Below are 21,006 nucleotides of genomic sequence, written 5' to 3'. Positions count from 1 at the left end.
ACCGATCCTCTTTTCGGGTCAGCTCGACCCATGTTTAGGTTTGCCCTGACCACAAATCCGGATAAGTTTTGAGAACTTTTTGACTCTGAGACCGGGCCAGCATGACCCGAACAAACAGGTCATTGTGACCCTTATGAATGTGTCTACTCTCGAACTCTTCCTGTGGTAAATTTGACCCCGGAGTGTACTTAGTTTGTATGATTTGACCCAGTAGAGTTTATTCACAGTTTGATAAAAAATAGAAGGCCTACTGCAAAATGACTCAATTGGGTATCATGCATTGACTCGGTTTGGGTCAAAATTGAACACAAAAATCTACTCGCAAAACTATGTTATTTTGGTTTTCCCCACATTGTTTCTAAAAAGCAAATTTCCATCTATTAGAAATATCTGAAAATTACAAGTCAGTGCCCCGAATCTTAATTCCCCAGCGGCTATCAATAATTACATCACGATGACGTCATACCTGGTCGGCCATCTCGTCCGGATCTACCTCGTTCCCCACGCGGTCCTATCTCTCCTTTGGGACCTACAATAAAATAACAAAACAAGATCAACATGATAAAGTTATAAACGCATGACGTCACGTCTTGGAGGCGAGATTGAATCAGCCTTTAAAGACACTGTACACTATTGTTAATCACTCGAAATAATTGTAATCATCATAACTTACTCGGTAACGAGCAATGTAGATAGTATAAACTATTGTGAGAAACGGCTCCCTCTGAAGTAGCGTAGTGTTTGAGAAAGAGGATTTATAAGAAGGCTTCAGGCCTGAAGCCTTTTATTATGCATCTGAAAGCACACAAAGTTGTGCAACAAGGGTGTTTTTATGTCATTATTCTCTTGCAACTTTGATGACCAATTTAGCCAAAATGTCCACAGGTTGTGTTATTTTAAGCATAATGTTGGGATACTCCACGTGAGAATACTGGTCTTTCACTATTACCAGACGTAGCCAGGGCCTTTAATGAAATCATATTGGAGCGCTTAATTTGATCGCTCCGCCCCTCGGGTCCATTAACTGCATGCATTCATTGGTAAATTATAACGGCATTACGGCTTCAGTGAATGCCGCTAGCCCCCATCATCAATATTATATCACAATGAACTTCCATACCTTCTTCTCCATAAAAAAAAAATACACTGCACTCTCTATTTATTAGATTTGTTGCGGCAGATTGCAAGTACTCGTTTGGTCAATGATCTTAGAGGCAGTGGACACTATTGGTAATTACTCAAAAGAATTATTAGCATAAAACCTTACTTGGTAAACGAGAACTGGGGGAGCTGTTGATAGTATCAAACATTGTGAGAAACGGCTCCCTCTGAAAGAAGGTAGTTTAAGAGAAAGAAGTAATTCTCCGCGAGTTTGAGTTTGAGACCTCAGAATTAGATTTTGAGGTCTCGAAATCAAGCATCTGAAAGGATATTAAGGCATATTAAAGACTTTAAGCTGAAGCCTTTTATTATGCATCTGAAAGAACACGAAGTTGTGCAACAAGGGTGTTTTCTTCCCTCCCTAAGTTATGCCTTAATCAGCCTTCAGCCTAAGTTATGGACAAAACCATTGTGTAGGTCAACTGTCTCTGTACTTTTAAAATGTTTCCATTATTTTCAATGGGCAAATACCAAAGCCTACCATTATAACCTTAATAATGGTACTTTATTCCGATATCACAATACATAGATAGAACACATTTTTTTTAAAAGTATAATACAGGTCTTGTAAAACATGAAAACCAAAAACTAGACAACAAACCGAGAAGCAACAGACAAAACAAAAAAGCTGGCCTGCCTAAGGAGAAAACAATAGTGAAATAAAACACTATCACCAAAGGGTGTGCTACTCCGTTTTGTAACCGGCAAATCATAATCTTTGATCTGAAAGCTCTTTGATTGTACGTTTTGGTTCCAGTAACAAACAATCCTCGTGAAAAATATTTCCGTGTAAAACATTTTTAAACTACCTCGCAGAATGGCTTATTTCGATAGCCTTGAAAATTTGTGCAAGGGTAATTTTCTTCCAACTTAAACAAAACCGGTGAACCTTTGTATTATTCTCCGATCTCACTAATTTAAGGCACACCCTTTAATAACGGCGGTCACGGGGGTATCATATTACGATGAATAAATGAAGACGATGACATACAAGAAAGGTTAACTCGCCATCACCATTCTCTGAAGGTTATCGCTCTTGTATTGTGTAATGACTAGCCGAAAGCCCTTAAAAAATATAAAAAATAAAATAAAAATTGAGTGCATTAAGCCGCCCAACCTTCCCACAGCTTAGTGACCGTAAAATGTGATCGGAAGCAACCACACAATTAAAATGCATGTTCCTTTTGCGTTGTTCTGAAACAATCCCTGTTCGAAGCTCTTGTTTAAATACTAATAATATCTACAAGATAAAGTGGGGGTAATAACAAAATACAATATTTTGTGGTTTAACGTCAAACGCCCATATATATTTTTTTCTTTAGGAGGGTGCCACCTTTGCATGAGATTTTTTTTGTATTTTGTATTTTATTTTAATTTCGTGCCCCCACTTCGTAACGTCACTGCCATGCAGTCCAAACATCACATCTTAGTAAATTTAATGCTTCACAAGACACAATTAGTCATTTAAAACTCAATACAAAAGGGACTCATGTAGAAATGAATTGTGCCGCTGCACTTACACTTTGGATTCGTACTATATGATTGCCCTTAAAAGCTGATGAATATCGAGTCGGTATTAGGAGTAAATCCTTTGATTTTTACGGTTTCAGGTTAAGTACAAATTGCTTCCAAAAATAGACTGCTTTTTCATGTTTTGTCTTTGATTGAAACTAAACTGTTCTGAGATTTTCTAAGAGGGTTTGGGGAATTTGTTTTCTTCCTTTTGGAATTATTTAATGCCGTATTTATGTAACAGATGTCAGTTTTGCATCAGGACAAAAGAGTAGGCCTGTCATTTGTTTTTACCCTCGCACCGATGTGTGTTCGCACTGCAGGCCCATTATTTTCCTGACTTCGACAAAAAGGTAATGGGTTCGAATCCCACATCAAAATCATTAACAAAGTGCTTTTTGTTCACATGAACATGGAAAGGAATGCGTGTACAGTGCTTAATACAGATCCGTGTTAGGGTAAAAACAAATATTATTGTAATTAAATTTTTTTTTTGAAATAATAAGGTAGAGAGTCTCCAGTCGTCAAAAAGAAAACATATATTTTGATTTCAAAGAAGGGACTTCTGAAGTAATCATCAAAGATAAACATTAATTATTTATTGAAATATAAGAGCTCGCTGATTATTCAATCCATATCGAGTACCAATCCCCCGATGATAATCTCGTCTCTAACACTGTCTGAGTCGAGTATTTAAAATTCAAAGACCCCTATAAAATGCCCGATATGGGACACAGATATCCGTCTCCTCATTTTTCCTTAATTTAATATCAGTTTTCCCTCTTGTTTAGAATTAACTCCCAACGAAAAAAAAAATCATCTTCAGATTTCCAGAGATTCCGTTGAGGAAAATGGACGAGAAAGTGTGCATTCGTGGAAAGAATTTACACTGCTAAAAATAGTCCATAAATTTACGGACTCCGTAAAGTGAAATATTCCGTAATTGCGCCGTAACTTTACAGACTTTCCATAAATGCAAATATTAATTATGCTCCTATGCGGTAATATAAATCAACCACATTGCCCAAAACACCTAGTATACATATAAGTACAGTATGTTATTTCACTCACAACCGTGTACACATGTACAAACTCATGTTAAAGCCAGTGGACACTATTGGTAAATGTCAAAGACCAGTCTTCTCACTTGATTGGTCGTCGAAGTTGCGAGATAATAACGAAAGAAAAAACACCCTTGTCACACGAAGTTGTGTGTGTTTAGATGGTTGATTTCGAGACCTCAAGTTCTAAATCTGAGGTCTCGAAATCAAATTCGTGGAAAATTACTCCTTTCTCGAAAACTATACGTTACTTCAGAGGGAGCCGTTTCTCAGAATGTTTTATACTATCAACAGCTCCCCATTACTTGTTACCAAGTAAGGTTTTATGCTAACAATTATTTTGAGTGATTACCAATAAAGTCCAGTGCCTTTAAATTGTATGTATTATGAAACCGGAAGTGACGTCGTGGTTTGAACTTACCTGGTGGACAATCGCACTCTCCTCCGTCAAACGTGAGCAGATGACGAGACGGCTTTGCCTGTAATCAGAGAAAAGAGATGCAAACATTTGTTTTTTTATTTTTTTGTTGCATCCATCAGTCTACATTTAGATAGGATTAAACTAATCGAACGGCTTCTAAAAACTAAAGGAATGGTTGGTCCTTTTATTTGATTTTTATTTAATGGTTTAGGTGTACAAAAAGCTCACACAGGTAGTTGATACAGTAGAACTGTCTACGAAGCACACATAATATTAAATCAATGAGCTTTCTACATAACTACAAAAAATCTCGTTGACCTGGATATGTGTGCTTTATAAACATAAACTATTTTAAAAGTAATGATTGTGACGGCAATGATAATAATTTAGATTTAAGAATTAGATACATTAAAAAGTTGGCAGAACATATTATTATGTTTTCTGTTCGACAGTTGGACATGTCTCAAAATGATTACTTTCAAAATGTAATATTCTTATAAGAGCATCCGGAAGGAAAATGTTCCTTCACTCTCCAATATCAATCACACAGCGGATACATTCGTTAATGAAACATCCGCAGCCAAGGAAACAAAAATAGGGCAGAACTGAACAAAAAGAAAATAATAAATTGTGTTTGCTCGAAAAAAAAAAAAGAGCTTGAGGAACTAGGGCTCCGGATTACAGTGAACAATGAACTAATTGTTTATATTGGAACACAGTTTCTTAAGAAACTGCTATACACACCCTGCTGCATGCATGTTAAAGGAACACGTTGCCTTGGATCGGTCGAGATGGTCTTTGAAAAGCGTTTGTAACCGTTAGTTGAAAAATGCAAATGATTAGAAAGATATTTTAAAAGTAGAATACAGTGATCCACACAAATTTGCCTCGAAATTGCGTGGTTTTCCTTTTACTTTTTTCGAACTAACCATAGAGTTAACACGGTCGGCCAGTATGGGAGTAAAAAAGTTTGACTCCCGTAATGGCCGACCGTGCTAGTCGACGAGGTAAAATAGTTAAACAATTGCCTGACATTTCTACCCTAGCTTGGGTTTTCTCAAAGTGTATGTTTTTCCTCTCCCGTTTCATCTGCATTGAGATTTATCTTGAACAGATTAGTTGTCATTATTACTGTTATAGTAATTTGTATTGTGACATCTCGCTTAGCAACTAAGATGGATTCGCTACAATCAATCGTGTCTTTTTGTGAAACTGAGGCCTTCCCTGTATGTCGATTTGTTTTTATTTAGAGAAAAAACCCGCACCGAAGTACCGAACACTTTATCAAGTTTGCCGTGGGTGCGTTTGCGCGGTCGATAACCAAGAACTGTTTCTGTCAGTGGCCAGTGATCGACCAATTGCAAGTTCAACCAAAACAGTTAATGGTTACGACCGCGAAAACGCACCACATGTCCCCATTCAGCAGCATAGCCAGCTGACGTAATAATCTATACTGCGCAATGGTTATAAACCCATTGAAGAAGAAAATCAACCTCCATGGCTTAAATATCCGACCAGATATTGCATGTAATTCCTTGAAAATAAAATCTGCTTGTCTAGCTAGTATCGTCTCAGTTTACTTAAAGTCTTTCGTTTATTTGTCTCAGTTTATTTAAAGTCTTTCGTTTATTTGTATGTATTTCCCTGGTAAAAAAAAAAGTCATTAGATTAATGGACGCATAGCAGTGAGGCGAGGTATTATCTTCTGGCTGGTTTAGCTTTACTGTAATCAGATTGTATTTGAACGACCCTGTGGCGGTGTAGAGCCGCGGACACTACTCTAGCGGACGTTATACAAAGAAAGACAAATCACAACTGGCATTAAACATTGTGTATATTATTATTATCCTACTGCGAACCAAACAAGTAGCTTTCATCCTGTCTAAAGGACGGAACCTTGTATAAATGCAATAGTTGGTGAGTTATTAAATAACAAACACAGAACAATACAAATCCAACCTTGTAGCTTGTATAATACAAGTTGTATTGTATCATAATTTTAAAACAAAATCGAGAAATTGCATTTACGGTTTGACTAGCTTAAAGGAACACGTTGCCCTGGATCGGTCGAGGTGGTCTTTGAAAAGAGTTTTTAACCGTTTGTTATAAAATGCATATGGTTAAAAAGATGTTTTAAGAGTAGAATACAATGATCCACACAAGTATCACTCGAAATTGCACTGTTTTCTTTTTACCTCGTTGACTACGGTCGGCCATTTATGGGAGTCAAATTTTTGACTCCAATAAATAGCCGACCGTGTTAGTTTGCAAAGAATTTTAAAACAGGTTATTGCATACCATTTCTAGCATGGCAGCTTCGAGTTGCATGGTTTGAATATTAAAAGTAACCAATGGTAAACAATGTGTATACACTTCAATGATTTGTAATTTTCGTTTTGGTGGCGTGTTGACTCTGAATAGAGCGGTGTCCCACGGGCTCTTTTGATTTCCCTTTGGCTCAAAACTTCGCAAGTTTTTTTTATTTGTTTAAAAGAAGAGTCATTTTGGCACGTTTTAATTAAACCCTGCCATTTGAAAACTCAATAAAACAGCGGACCAGTCCATGTTGTACACAAATCCAGTGGGTAAACGACCTTGCCATGGCAACTCAACATTTCACTTATGTTTTACAGCGTATTCTTTTAGAAGTCTGTGAGTAATTAAAACAAAAAAGGTTAATTATCCAGTTACAAGTGCAACGCACTAAGAGTCAAAGTGATTTAAGGTTGAAAATGCTGTCATAATTATTTTTCAGCAATGATTTTGAATAATTATTTCTTCAATCGTTCTCTAGTTTTTCCGCCTTTACAAAATGCGAAAGAACTGTTTGTTTTCTTTCAAAAACGACATAGGTATTCCATATACAATTGCTCACAGGCAATTACAAATGTCAGTACTGATCTTATAAGCCAGCAGGAAAGCGAACAAAGCTCCTAAAGATCTGAATATTCTGTGGAAGGAATTTGCTGCCCGTTCGTTGTTGTGCTTAATGGTACTTGGCAAACGCGTATATGAGGGAGGGGGGGAGGGGGGTTGACGATACACGTTTAGACGTGAAGATAAGAAGAAAAAATCCGGTGGCAAGTTCAACAGACAGATTGGCAAATTTTTATTTCGTTTTTCCTTCATTTCACCTATGTGTGCCCTGGTTTGAACCCCTCAACTTACGAAAGCATTGTAAGTGGATTGGGTATTTCAGCTGATTGTGTGTGGTTTCCCCTTTTGCCCCTTTTTCCCCAAAAAATCTAAAACTGGCGATTCACATCATTATACTAGTCACAGTGTTTGCCACTTTTGAGGGTCTCTTAGTGTTTCATTGACAGAAAGATATAGGCCTAACACAACATTATTTTGAAACTTAAAAACCTTCATAAAGTCATAATGCACAGTACCTTTAAAACCCAAACATTGAACTTATACTCAGATTTGACATTACTTCATTGGACAAGCAATGTAAAGACGTTTTGCCGTCGCAAGAGATGTAAACTAGTCACGGGTTTATTTACAACACACATCTCCTCTCTTATACGGCCTATCTGTTATAAGGTGGTCTTATGCCCAAGTCAATGCGAAAATCCCTCCTCAATATAAGCTTTAGGAAACGGCGGAAGCCCCGGCGGCATATCCCCGGCGGTGTCGCCAAATGCAATCAGTGGGTTCATTACCTACAATGGACCAGTGAATCAAATGAAATCCGTACGGAAGATGACAGGACAATTCGATATCTCTCTCTCTCTCCAATCATGTCATGTGATATATGAGAAAAAGGAGAGTGCAGTGCATAGACCTTATCGCAAATACCAATGCGCAAGCGCAGACTGTTGACTGAGGTGCATTGTGGGATAGATATGGATCAAATTTGGATACCAGCAAGACCACAATGCACCTAATTCCAAGCTTTACGCGCGCGCCCCGGTATTTGCGAAAGGTTTATGTGTGTACATTTTGAAACTATCTAGGTCTAGTGTAATTTTCGAACCAGAAACGGGGCTTTCAAAATGGTAAACTATGCTTTGGGTGACACTCAAAATAAAATAAATGTTACAAACTACGGCTTGTGTTACAGCACGTGGAAAACGTTGACTATATTGTTCGCTACAATATCCGCATTAGAAGTTACCGCGAACATTAGATGTTTGTAACATGTAACCAGTTTTGCTGTCGAACAAGCCCTAGACTTAACCCAAGTCCCAATCCCGTGTGAGAGTCCTTTTATGTTCAGTCTCCCCGTCTAAACATCAGAAAACTCTCCCAACCAGTGCCGTGCCGCGGACCTCTCGCACGAGAACGAGACTTGAATCAAGTCTAAACAAGCCCCCTTCTCCCTATCCCCCTTTACCCCTCCTCTTCGTTCATCCCATGCTTTCTCTGTATGATTTTATCTCTATCATCTATTTCTTTCTGACTGATTTTGTGGCACCAGTATGGTTGTACATGTTTATATTTAAGTAGGATTTGAAACTTTGCATGGTGGAAATACGATATGGAAAGGTTTGCGGTAACACCATGTAATGACTATCTCTAATGAGTTGGGGTGGTTCTGAAAAGAATCGTTGGTTTCAACTCGCACCAGTGTCCGCATTACAAGTGGCCCGGCATTATATGTTTGAACATAACAAACCTAGAGTTGAAACCAACGGTTCTTTTCAGAACCACCCCAACTCATTAGAGATAGTCATTGCATGGTGTTACCGCAAACCAATTTCCATACTGTTTATATTTGTTGTGGTGTCACTTGGCCACTGAGAAAGACTCTGTTAGGGTCGACACGTCAGGTCACTAACCCCCTTTTTTGCAATGAAACCATACTTAGGTCCCTTTTGCCGAATGAAATTAGTATACAGGAACTGGAAGGGAAAGTATAAATATGCAATTCCACAATGTAACTTATTGTTCATTTTGCTGGTAAAAAAAAACTGTGGGCCCGGACCTTTGTGGGCCTCTGCTTTGAGTGAAAACAATAACAAATGGCCGAGTGCAACCCATGGGGAGTTTATGTTAGGTTGAACCGAGGTACACAACCCCCCAAACGAAGACCTCTCCAGCTATCCAAAGTAATCAGCATCCGTAAGTCCAAGCTTTAGTTTATTTCCCAGACGGATTTAAAAACTTGACTCAAGGTTTTTCCCCGTAAGACCCAAGTTTCCTTAATGCTAATCCCACACGATAAAGAAACCCAACTTGACGGCACTTCGGGCCAGCCTTAATAATAATCTTAACTTTCACCCCAGTGCAGCTTGGGGGCGTTCTTCGGAAAAAGTCAAAGCCCCCTACGGCTGTTTGATCTCCAGTTAAGAGGTGACAAAACGAGAGGCACATTGAACAGTTGCAAGCCGGGGTTTTGTTCGGCTTCGTACTACGTGATTACAACCTTAATCATGATATAATTGAACCCATGGGCTAGCCACCTGTATATAAGAACAACGCCCTAGGTCACACCAGGTTGTACACAATAAATTTATACAAACTTTCTTTGATAATAATGGGGCGAGAATGCACGGACGTTTTGTCGGTTACTGTTTCCTCCTGTTTTATAAGTGTTGCCAGTGGTTTATTTACCAAAAATGATGCCAGATATAAAAACAAAGTTGTCAAAATATCATTATAATTTCATGGTTGACTTGACGAAGGGGCCTGATGGGATAATCGCCTGTACTAATAATGTGAATCATAATCAAATCGCCGGCAACAATTGGTAAAATTGTTGGGCTTTCGGTTTTCGATTTAGGTGGTACTTTTCGTTTCTCTCGATTGACTTCAGGGATTAAATTCCATGAGAAATTTGTTGCGTTGATCTTAAAGCAGAAAGGGCGTTCTGAGAAAATCCATCATGCGTTATATAAAATTAATTGCAAAGTATACCTTTATAATACAGGTTCTCTTTTTAAATCACCAAAGCTCACAACAAATTTACATATTAATACAAAGTAATGTAAACCGCTTCCCTATAAGGTGATCCCCATGACTGACGTCACTTTCCAGCTCGTATCGTTAACTTTGGTGTGATCACGGGCTCGAATGAGTTGGTTACATGGCTTCTGACTGGCACCGAACAAAGATGTGGACACGACACAATAGAAAGGCCGTCAACATAGGGCTAGATAGCTCAGTTAGTCCAGAGGTCGTTGATTCAAATCCCGCTCCAGTCAATTTCCATTGTTCCACTCCAAATCATACATACAATGATATCAACGTTTTAACGACTTTTGAAAATGTCATCAACTCCAATATTCTACCTAGCGGAAGCTGTAAATATTGTGACTATTATAGGACCTCATGTTAAATTTGTACGTTAAAGAGTATGCACTTAGAATACTCATTTAGGTTTTACCCATTACACCGATGTGTGTTACTCAGTACTTTCCTGAGCTATGTGAGTAACAAGCCTTTGATTGTTTCACAGAATTCGGGAAAGTACCAAGTATACAGTGCTAAACACACACATCGGTGTTTAATAAAGGTAAAACCTAAATTAATATTATTGGACCTGTATGAAATTAAATAGTATACAGTCCATTGTGGCTGTTTCCCACGTAAGTGTCATGTTTGGTTTTCTTGATGGAGATACACATCAAGTGCTCTTGGGCGCGTACTTCGTCTGACGTGAACACTCTGGTCACTACCCCCAACCCATACCCCTTCTCACACCAGGCCCCGCCCATCCCTATCCCTCTATTCAATGGATTCGATGACAATGAAACCTTGGATTGTGTATTCTACTGCAGTGGACAACTCACTGCTCGTGGCATATTTAGGATCGTCTATGCACCGGCTGTCAGATTTGAACTCCAAACAAACCAACTTCATTCAGTAAGGGTCTCTCGAAAATGCCACTTTATAAAGTGCAGGCGATATCGCGATGTGACACATCTCGTTGTATAGTGGCAGTTTATACCTTCATTGTGTTGCCACTAAAAAAAAAAACATTGCAGTGTCCCCGATGAGAGCATGAAGAAAATATACAAGGATTCTCATAAATAAGTAAGGAACCAGACTATTATTCCCTCCCGGCCTCGGTTTGAATGACATAAATTTGCATGAGTAAAACTACTTTATATTGTGAGAACGGAATAGTTTCAAAAAAATATATGCCATTCAAACGAAACAATACACCAACGTGCCAACGAAATAGTTCATTCCGTTCCCTCAAAATTATTGGTTTTTCACGATCGATACATTTTTTCTCTCTCGAGGAAACAATAGAATACTGTGAGGGAACAACATGATCTCAAGGGAACAAAGTAATGTCTTGAATTATTTCGTGGGTACAAAATATCATTTCGAAGGAATTCAACATTATTTCTAGCTTGGAATTCATAACCCAAAGTATTAACACGAGTTTGCAAGATAGGCCTATCCTGCGCGTGCTTGAAACATTCACCTCATGCCAAACTTGAACTTGAACTTTCAAAATAGCAAAAAACTCTCCATCAGCGACAATCATGTTGTTAATTATTACACTCTAAAGCATTAGAATGTCGTAATGTATGGTGATTGATGTAACAATGTTGATTTGCCGTAACACCATGTGTACTTTTGCTTGTGCAGTAATATGTTCTTTCGAGAACTTGTCTTGCTGTTCATTCTATACTGCCGCGGAGCATAGATTTTTCAGAATGTGTGAGAAATTTCAACTCATTCTAACCTCGTTGTCGATTTATAAAGCGAATGTAAATTCTGAATCAATGTTATACCCCCCCCCCCATCCCGACCCCGAATGCACTTCTCGGTGTTCTTGCTTTGGGCGCCAATTTCGTCCCTAATGCATAATACCGAGATGATGTAAGGTTGTGGGACATTTTCACTCCGTTTATATATTGAATATTATTGGGAACACTTAAAGGAAAGTTACAGAATTGGTAGGAAAGAAAAATCGTGAAGATCACTGTTTTACATAAAACTTACACGATCTAATGATGATGATAGTAGAAAACATGCCTTGAAATATTTCTGTCTGATATTTCAAATTTTATGAGAAATATTGGAGTTTATCGCTCAGTGAGCATTTTAATCATTTTTGTTTTGGCATCGATGCAATGCAAAATTTGTAATCGTTTTTTTTCTCACTATTCTCTCATGACCCAGATGGCCGATCGATCTCGAACTTCTACAGGTTCGTCAGTTGATGTTTATGGTGGACTACATAAAGTGCTTACACCGCCAGCAACATTTTGGCTAGCATAACCAATTCTGTAATGTTCCTTTAATATTGGGAAGGTAGTGCATCCTTCTCTACCGGTCAGGCTCCTAGTGGATGATACCCAAGCCTACATGCATATGGACTGTGAAGGGGGTAACCCCGTTTCAGCCCTATATACGGCAACGTGCCCCTCGTGGCTGTTGATTGGGTCGATAGCCCAAACAAGTTAATTAACTTAAGTGTTGCCCTCATCTTAAAGTGGCCTTCCGTGTCCTTGTGGTGTAAGCTGACCTCTTATAACAAAACAATAACATCCTCAAGGATGGTGACATGTGCAATTCAGTTTTTTTTTAACTGCGAGTCATGTTTTAATAAACCATTTTTGAATTTGAATTGAATTGAAAAAAATAATTGTGATGATTAATTTTACCTTAAAACTCGAACTATCGACTACTTGTTTACAGTCGATTACTCACTGAAATCTTGTTAGAGTACGAAATACATCTCATATTTTGTTTACTAATATCTCAAATTGCAACACTCAATATCCCGTCCAAGTCCCTCTGAATTCATAACATCAAGCGTTTCGAGTTGTATTCGTTGCCGAGGAAAAGTTTTCATTTCACGAGTCAACATACGCACCTCGAGTACCTGGAGATTTATGAAACGATTTTCCTATTTCTTCTTCTTGTTTTCCTTTTTTTTTTTTTTTTTTTTTTTTTGCTTAGCTCTGGGGTCGTCAAATCCAACACCCGTCAAATTAGGTTTTAATCACAGACCCATCACACGTGGATATTAAAGTCAACAAGAAAAACCATGTATAGATACACGATTCCTAACTAATCAGGCAACTGCTACACGGAAGGCAAGGTAACACATACCAGCCTCGCCAGTTGGTGATGAAAATACCGGGGGGGGGGAAACTCTTTCAAAAATATACAGCTATCCCACCAATAACCCCGATGCTCCCATGTTATATATCATATCCTCGTCTGTTATTCATGGATTTTCTCCCCTTCATTCGAGCGATTAACCCCTCTCTGAAAATGAGTTCGCCGGTTACTCTTCGATGAGGTCGAGTTTTTTATCATTCACTTTTGATTTCCATTTTTTTTTTTACTTACTATTCGTGCACTCAATCATTCCAGCGCCCCCTCCCGAATCATCAGCTCTGTTTGCGGGTCTAGGCTTCTCAAACCTCTCCCGTTCAGGCTTGTCACGTGTTAGCTTCATCGATTTTGTTTTCTCCAAAATTAAAAACGGGGTGTACATGGCAAGGGCCTGTAACACGATCCTTTGCAATAAAAAAAAAACCGGGTAAGTGCGACACGAATTGAGTTTGTGTACAGAGGAAGAGCGCTGCATGAAAGCTGCGAGTTTGCTAGGGAGTGCATTTTAAAGACAATTTGGAAGGTACGATAAATTTAAGGTATTACACGGAACTGGTTGAGCTGACAAAATAGACGCAGGCATATGTTCATGTTTTGTTTGAGCTTACCATTATGAAATAACAAACCTGTGCAAATTTGGCTTAATCCGTTCCCATAATTTTCCACTAAAAGGTCCTATAATTCTTAATAATTTGATAACATTTTGGATGAGAGTGAAAAACAGATTTGCTCTTCAATAATATATTATGTAATCTGCAATTAAAGGCAAATGAGTATACCTTTTGTTTTGCTTTAACACTTCGATTGTGTTATAGTCCATAAATGTCGATGTAAATAATACGACGTGTGCAAATGTCTTTTCAAATAAAGGTCGCATTTTTAAAATACCGCCGAAAATCCGGAGCGAATAATATGCACGCATGAGAAATACACAGTCTGAGAAACATTACAGACAGTAACGCTTCTCAGTTGGGCATAAAAACATTAACATAACCACATTAACTTCGAAGTGAAATGTTTCTCAAAACGCTAAATATCATCTAAAGATGCCTAAGGCTTCTAACCAATTAAGACATAGAAAAGTTTAAGGTTTATACGCCAACAATTTCAAGACTGATTGCCAAACGTATACCTTCCCTTTAAAGGCAGAGGCAATTTACTCAAAATAATTATAGAGCTGTTGGTAGAATAAAACATTGTAGAAAAAGGCTCCCTCTAAAGTAACGTTGTTTTTGAGAAAGAAATAATATCTCACTACACTATTTGAATTTGATTTCAAGACCTCAGAATGAGATTTTGATGTCTCGAAACCAAGCATCTGAAAGCACACAACTTGCGCAACAAGAGCGTTTTTTTTCTTCTTCCATTATTCTCTCGATACTTCGACGACCAATTGAGCACAAATTTTCACAGGTTTGTTATTTTGTGCACAAAGTGAGAAGACTGGTCTATGACAATTACCAATAGTGTCCAGTATCTTTAACCCTTTAGTCCCTGCACTGCCCGAGTTTGCTGAAATCCAATTTCTCAAGATTCTTGCAGTAAATTACTGGAATCGTAGTTCAAATTTTAAAAGATAGCCATGGCTTAATGTGTATGCACAATTTTTTACCCTTTCGGTAATATTTGTCTAAAAGTACAAGTTCTCATGGGAACAATAAATGCCTCTCGTTAAACGGCTACGGTAATTTTTATGGCAAATATTTTTGTGCACGGATAAAATGAACACAATAGCTTTTCAAGGCTTTTGTATGGCTCAATGCTCATACTGATTAAATGCGAAGGCGTTAATTTTCGACAATATCATCATAAATTATGAACAGTTTCCTGTTAACTAATGAGCGTTTTATTTTTCGTAAGAGCTAAATTATTTCATCATCATTAGCTTCGACAAGTCAACTGTGAAGGGAGAATTAATAACGATCTATAACAACTAGATATATTAACAAATGCGTAGACCTACTAATGACTATCGAGTTTTCTTTTGATGTTCCTTTTTTTCTACAAACACAAGCTAGCGAGGTTTCCTCGTACCGCATACAGTGTATCGCTATATGCGGCTGGGCGGTACAGTGGCTAAATGGTTAAGGCAACTTTTAACTAACCTGATGAACAGAATTTAACTTCACAATTTAGAAATTGTACAATTGTATTGTGTTCATATTTCAAGACATAATCTTGTGAACACTGTATGTACTAAACGTAAACCTTCCCTTTAAGGTTGTATGAATGGCAGACGATAAGTATTGCTATGCCCGTCAAATCTCGCCTTTTCCCCTCAACGAATTCAGAGAGCGGGATCGGTTCGACTCTTTTAGCCCGTCGGATCGATTGTTTACACCCACCGACCGACCCAGTTCGAGGCCGGCCCTTGAGACCGTAAAAAAGAGACCGGATCGCATATTTTGTTTTCTGTACATCGGAATTTCCACTATCATAGTGTTTTTCAAACGGAAATTTGTGCTTCTTCTGAATCGATTTAAATAAGGGAATCCTTGAAAAAAAAATCCGGAATCTTTTTTGAGGATGGCATTTTATACAACAGAAAAAAATTGCGGCCGGATCATGCCTAGGCTTTGTTCTATTTTCTGTTTTTATTGCATCAACTGGGGTTTCAAGGAGAAAGATACACAACCGCAATAATTTATAGAGATTCAGAAAGGTAATAAATTAACTAGGAAGAAGAAGGGGAAATGATAAATAAAATAGACACTAACTACAGGATAGTTTTACAAAGCAAGATCTCTGCAAAATACTCCAAATCGGATTGGCATTATGACTAGCATGATTTGTAAATTGCAGCAGAAAGAAAGACAACAATAGAAAAAGAAGGGGGTAAGTCAAATAAAATAGACACTAGCTACAGAATAGTTTCACAAAGCAAGGTCTCTGTAGGAAACTCCAACATCGGGTTGGCATTATTAGCATGATTTGTGCAGAAAGAAACACATAAACAAGAAAGAAAAAAAAATAGAAAAAGAAGGCGGGGGGGGGAATATAAATAAAATAGACACTAACTACGGAATTGTTTCGTAAAGCAAGGTCTCTGTTGAATACTTTAACATCGGGTTGGCATTATGATTGATTTGTAAATTGCAGCAGAGAGAAAGACACAAAAAAACAAACTAGAAAAAGAAGGCCGGGGTTGGAAATATAAATAAAATAGACACTAACTACAGAATAGTTTTACAAAGCAAGGTCTGTGTAGGATACTCCAACATCGGGTTGGCATTATGATTAGCATGGTCTGTAAATTGTAGCAGTTGCGGGTTAAATGAGTCGAGGCATTGAATCAATATGTCTATTTCGAACGGGAAAGGAAGGGGGAACGGACACGAGTGTTTAATCAATGTCTGCTAGAATGAGATGGGGGGGATTGTGTATAACATGAAAGCAACATCAAGAAAATGTCAATTCATTTCGGTTCGGGTATCGCATTATAGATGCCTCACTCTGTTTAAACATGCGGTGCATAATGTGTAGCCCTCACTGATCAGAGGCAGTGGGACTTGATCATGGCGCGGACACCTTGTTTCGTTTTTTAAATTTTATTTTAAGCAAATTCGCCTAAACAATGCTGAAAACCACTCCTGGAAAGAGGCTACAAGAAGATTAAAGGAACACGTTGCCTTGAATCGGTTGAGTTGGTCTTTGAAAAGCGTTTGCAACCGGTTTTTTTTTTTTTATATATAATGCATGATTAGAAAGATATTTTAAAAGTACAATATAATGATCCACACAAGTATCACTCGAAATTGTGTGGTTTTCCTTTTACCTTGTCGACTAACACTGTCGGCCATTTTATGGAGTCAAATTTTGGACTCCCATAAATGGCCGACCGTGTTTGTTCGCAAAGTAAAAGGAAAACCACGCAATGTTGAGGCATATTATTTGTGTGGATCATTGTATTCTACTTTTAAATCATCTTTCTAACCATGTATGCATTTTATAACAAACGGTTACAGACGCTTTTCAAAGACCAACTCGACTGATCACAGGCAACGTGTTCCTTTAACCACTTATGTAACACATGATAGGGGAGCTACATTAGTTATAGGAAACATGCACCAAGGCAAGGAGTTCCAAAGAGATGTAGTACGTGGAATAAAGCTGTTTGAATTGCTCCTTGCTCTAGATCTCAGCAAAGCAAGACTGTTTGGGTGAGAAGAAGCAGACAGTCTGGTTTCACGCTCTATTATTCAAATCATTGACACTAAAACCAAGAACAACTTAGTCTGATCCCCTCTTCGTAAACCGGCATGTTTTTGGTGCTTATAAGTCGGGGAGTCATACAAAAGTTGGTAGGCTTTTGAAGTTTACAGGGTCGGGGAACAATATAGAAACGCAATTTTGGTGGTAGCCTTATATATTTTCGATTGTTTTGAAAGGAACAAGGGCATTTTACCCGACGTTTTGATCAGCTTGTTGTACTTGTCTTCAGGAAAGGGAAAATTTGTTTGTAGGACTTATGCGGTCTCGAAAATGTCCGGAAACAAAATATGGGTGGCTAACGTATTGATACATTTATCAGAATTTTACGATAGTCGTGTTGCCTATGTCTTGGGAGCAAACTTCGCCTATAACACCGTGATAATAAAGACAAGCGAAATTTCTGTGTAAGGAATTTGGATGACACAAAACATACGCATATATGCTAGACAATGCAAAACATAGTCTACTTTCCATAAATATTATATTTCCCTCGGTGCATTTTAACATTGTTTTAGTTCAAGGTGAAATAATAATGACAACCAACTATAATTAATCATTACGTTATTGTTGTTAAATTGTACTAATGACAGCTATCGTCAGGGTTTTGCCTGGCCGGTCTGGTGAGCTTAATTTCCCCCAGGGTTACCCAGCGATGCTTGGTAAAAAATATTTATGCATTCCCCTTATTATCATAAAAGTGATTAAATATTACTTGGACTGATATTGAAACTCCATTTATGCCCGCGAGAGATCTCATAATTATTAATATTATGTTTTTGGAAACATAAAACGTTGTAGCTGCAAGAAGTAATTACAGTTTTTTTGTCTTTCTTTGTTTTTCTTGTTTTTTTTCTCGTTAATGGGTTTGCATCGCGTCATTAAAGGAAACACCACTCGGGGTTTTAGATAAGTGTTTCGGCTGGATGATATTTAGATTGCAACATTATTTTGTGTTTGTAGAAAAGGAGGTTGAAACTGGCTTTTGAATGTGACTTCATTATATTGGTGTTTGTAAATAACGTCTTCGATGGTTTTTGTTTGAAAGATTTATATTTAATCAAATCAAATTGATTACACATAATGTAATGATAAAAACATATGCATAAAGCGCCAAATTGCCAGAACGACCTCAAAGCCTACAAGTCAAAGCAATCAACATACCATTAATTCAAATATCACTAAACGTATGTTACCTTTGTACAGATTTATGATAATTGTAATATATAATACCATTTAATAACAATGAGTAGGTTAGAAGGCCTTAGCTTTCGATCCAAACCGTACCTTCTTTTTCAGAGGCATATAAATAAACATTTTTGACAATGTTTTGTCAAGCTATATCCTTTTCTACTGTTTTTTATAAGAGAACCGTATGTATAGCCTCATTCTCCACTCAGTTTAATTTCATTAAAATGTTGGTTCAATTCCTCTGCAATGCATAGACAGCATTATCCATCCAGCCATGGGAGTCAACATGCATCAACTATCCACCACGTTAACCCTAATCCTTAAATAAATCGCCTACTCCTCGGCCTAACATGATGGCAACTTGTTATTGTAAAATAACTCATCATAACTACAGTTGCATTTTGCTCAGTAAGCACTCGTATATAATCGTATTACACGTACGCTGCGCTACATCCAACTCTATGCGTCGCCTGTGGCTTGTTAAAGGCATCGGACACCTTTGGTAATTGTCAAAAACCAGTATTCTCACTTGGTGTATTCCAACATATGCATTTAAAATAACAAACCTGCGAAAATTTGAACTCAATCAGTCATCGAAGTTGTAAGAGAATAATTACAGAAAAAACACCCTTGTTGAACATAATATTGTGCTTTCAGATGCTTAATAAAGGCTTCAGGCCTGAAGTCTTGTATTTTTTTTAGTGAGAAATTACCTCTTTCTCGTAAACTACGTTTTCAGAGGGAGTGGTTTCTCACAATGTGTTGTACTATTCAACAGCTATCCATTGCTCTTTGCCAAGCAAGTTTGTATGCCAACAATTATGTTGAGTAATTTCCAATGGTGTCCGGTGCCTTTAAGTTGATGGGTCTTCGGAATTAATGCTCGGGTATTTGAGGGAATAAGAAATCCTATTGTCGGTCCCCAGACCATAACGTTTGGTTTTTGTGTTTTGGTTTTTCTTTTTGAGAAAAGGTAACCAGAATAATCTCCTGATCGAGTATTCGCTTATTTACAGTTGAGGTGGAGCGACTGTTAGGCCTACTAACGGCAGGTCTCTAGAAGTTCATTTTTATAGGACTATATGAGTGGGTCAAGCCATTTTAATTTGGCAAAGGGCACCTCCATTGGCAAATCTTAATAACATACCAAACAGGGACATTTTTGTACAGGCAATCAACCGCACTGCATGCAACGGAACAATTTTATTGAATCAATCTAAGGCACAACAGTTGTCTTACATGACAGACAAGATAGGCGCTGCGTAGTGATGTGGATGTAGGAAATGTACTTGTGTTGTGTATGCGTCTGCAATGTTTTGACAGGATTCTTTTAAAAACACTGAAAACTATTAGTAGTTGTCAAAGACCAGTCGTCTCACTTGGTGTATCTCAACATATGCATAATATAAAATAACAAACCTGTGAAAATTTAAACTCAATCGGTCATCGAAGTAAAAACACCCTTGTCACACGAAGTGGTGCGCTTTCGGAAGCTTGATTTCGAGACCTCAAATTCTAAATAATTATGAGGTCTCGAAATCAAATTCGATGAAAATGACTTCTTTCTCGAAAACTACTTCATCGCATAGGGAGCCGTTTCTCACAATGTTTTTTACATATCAACCTCTCCCCATTACTCCTTACCAAGTAGTGCTTTGTGCCAATAATTATTTTGAGTAATTACCAATAGTGTCCACTGCCTTTAAGATGGGGGTCATATACATCACCTCGGAAAAGCCCCAAAACGTTGCTGTACTGGACATAATTATACACCATTTAATTATAAACAAGGCATGGTGGATGCAATGCCCGCAAGTCGATACCAATGATTTGCTTAATATTCCCTTTGAAGAAATGCAAGCTACAGAGCATTAAGATCAAACCTTCAGAAAGACGAGTTTGTGATTATGTTGTAATCTCACGGTATACCAACATGATTAAACGATCCAGACAGGTTTTTTACTTTCGTGCATCTCTTTCTTCCTTATTACTAGCTTCCTAATTGACACATGCCGCTGAAAATGCTTTCAGAAGTGGTTTGATATATAAATTAATTGGAACTGGCGGTTTTTCCCAAGCCATTCTCTAACCATGCCTGATCAAGAATGAGAAGTTAGTTATCTTGTTCATTTTTACAAGGAAACTCCATAATGGGCTGTGCGTCTGGCTTGTGGGACTGGTGGCGAGCGGAGGTACTGTCTGGTTTATGAGAGCAGGAACAGCTTCACTAAAGTAGCCAGTGATGTTTTCTTTATCTCAGGAAGAGAACGAAGAGCTGTTTGCGTGTCGTGGCCTAGCGGTTAAGAGCCCCGGCCTCAAGCTCTGGTGTTTCTTATCAGTAGAGTATGGGTTCGAGTTCCAGTCATGACATATGTGTCCTTAAAGTAAGACACATATCCATGATGCTTCGTCCTTCGGATG

General features: G+C 38.0%; 1 protein-coding gene across 1 annotated transcript in view; it reads right to left on the bottom strand.

Annotated features, from left to right (window-relative positions):
- LOC117298270 (ectodysplasin-A-like) overlaps positions 1 to 21,006 on the bottom strand; it is a 37,919-nt gene that overhangs the window by 11,265 nt on the left and 5,648 nt on the right. The window contains exons 2-3 of the mRNA XM_033781418.1: positions 4,156 to 4,213; positions 467 to 529 (exon numbers count right to left, since the gene is read on the bottom strand). Of these exons, the coding sequence (XP_033637309.1) occupies positions 467 to 529; positions 4,156 to 4,213 (121 nt within the window). The remainder of the gene's footprint in view (positions 1 to 466; positions 530 to 4,155; positions 4,214 to 21,006) is intronic.

This window comes from Asterias rubens, chromosome 13 (assembly GCF_902459465.1).
Source record: "Asterias rubens chromosome 13, eAstRub1.3, whole genome shotgun sequence".
Classification (NCBI taxonomy): domain Eukaryota; kingdom Metazoa; phylum Echinodermata; class Asteroidea; order Forcipulatida; family Asteriidae; genus Asterias; species Asterias rubens.
This window is presented reverse-complemented; position numbering and strand designations above follow the sequence as displayed.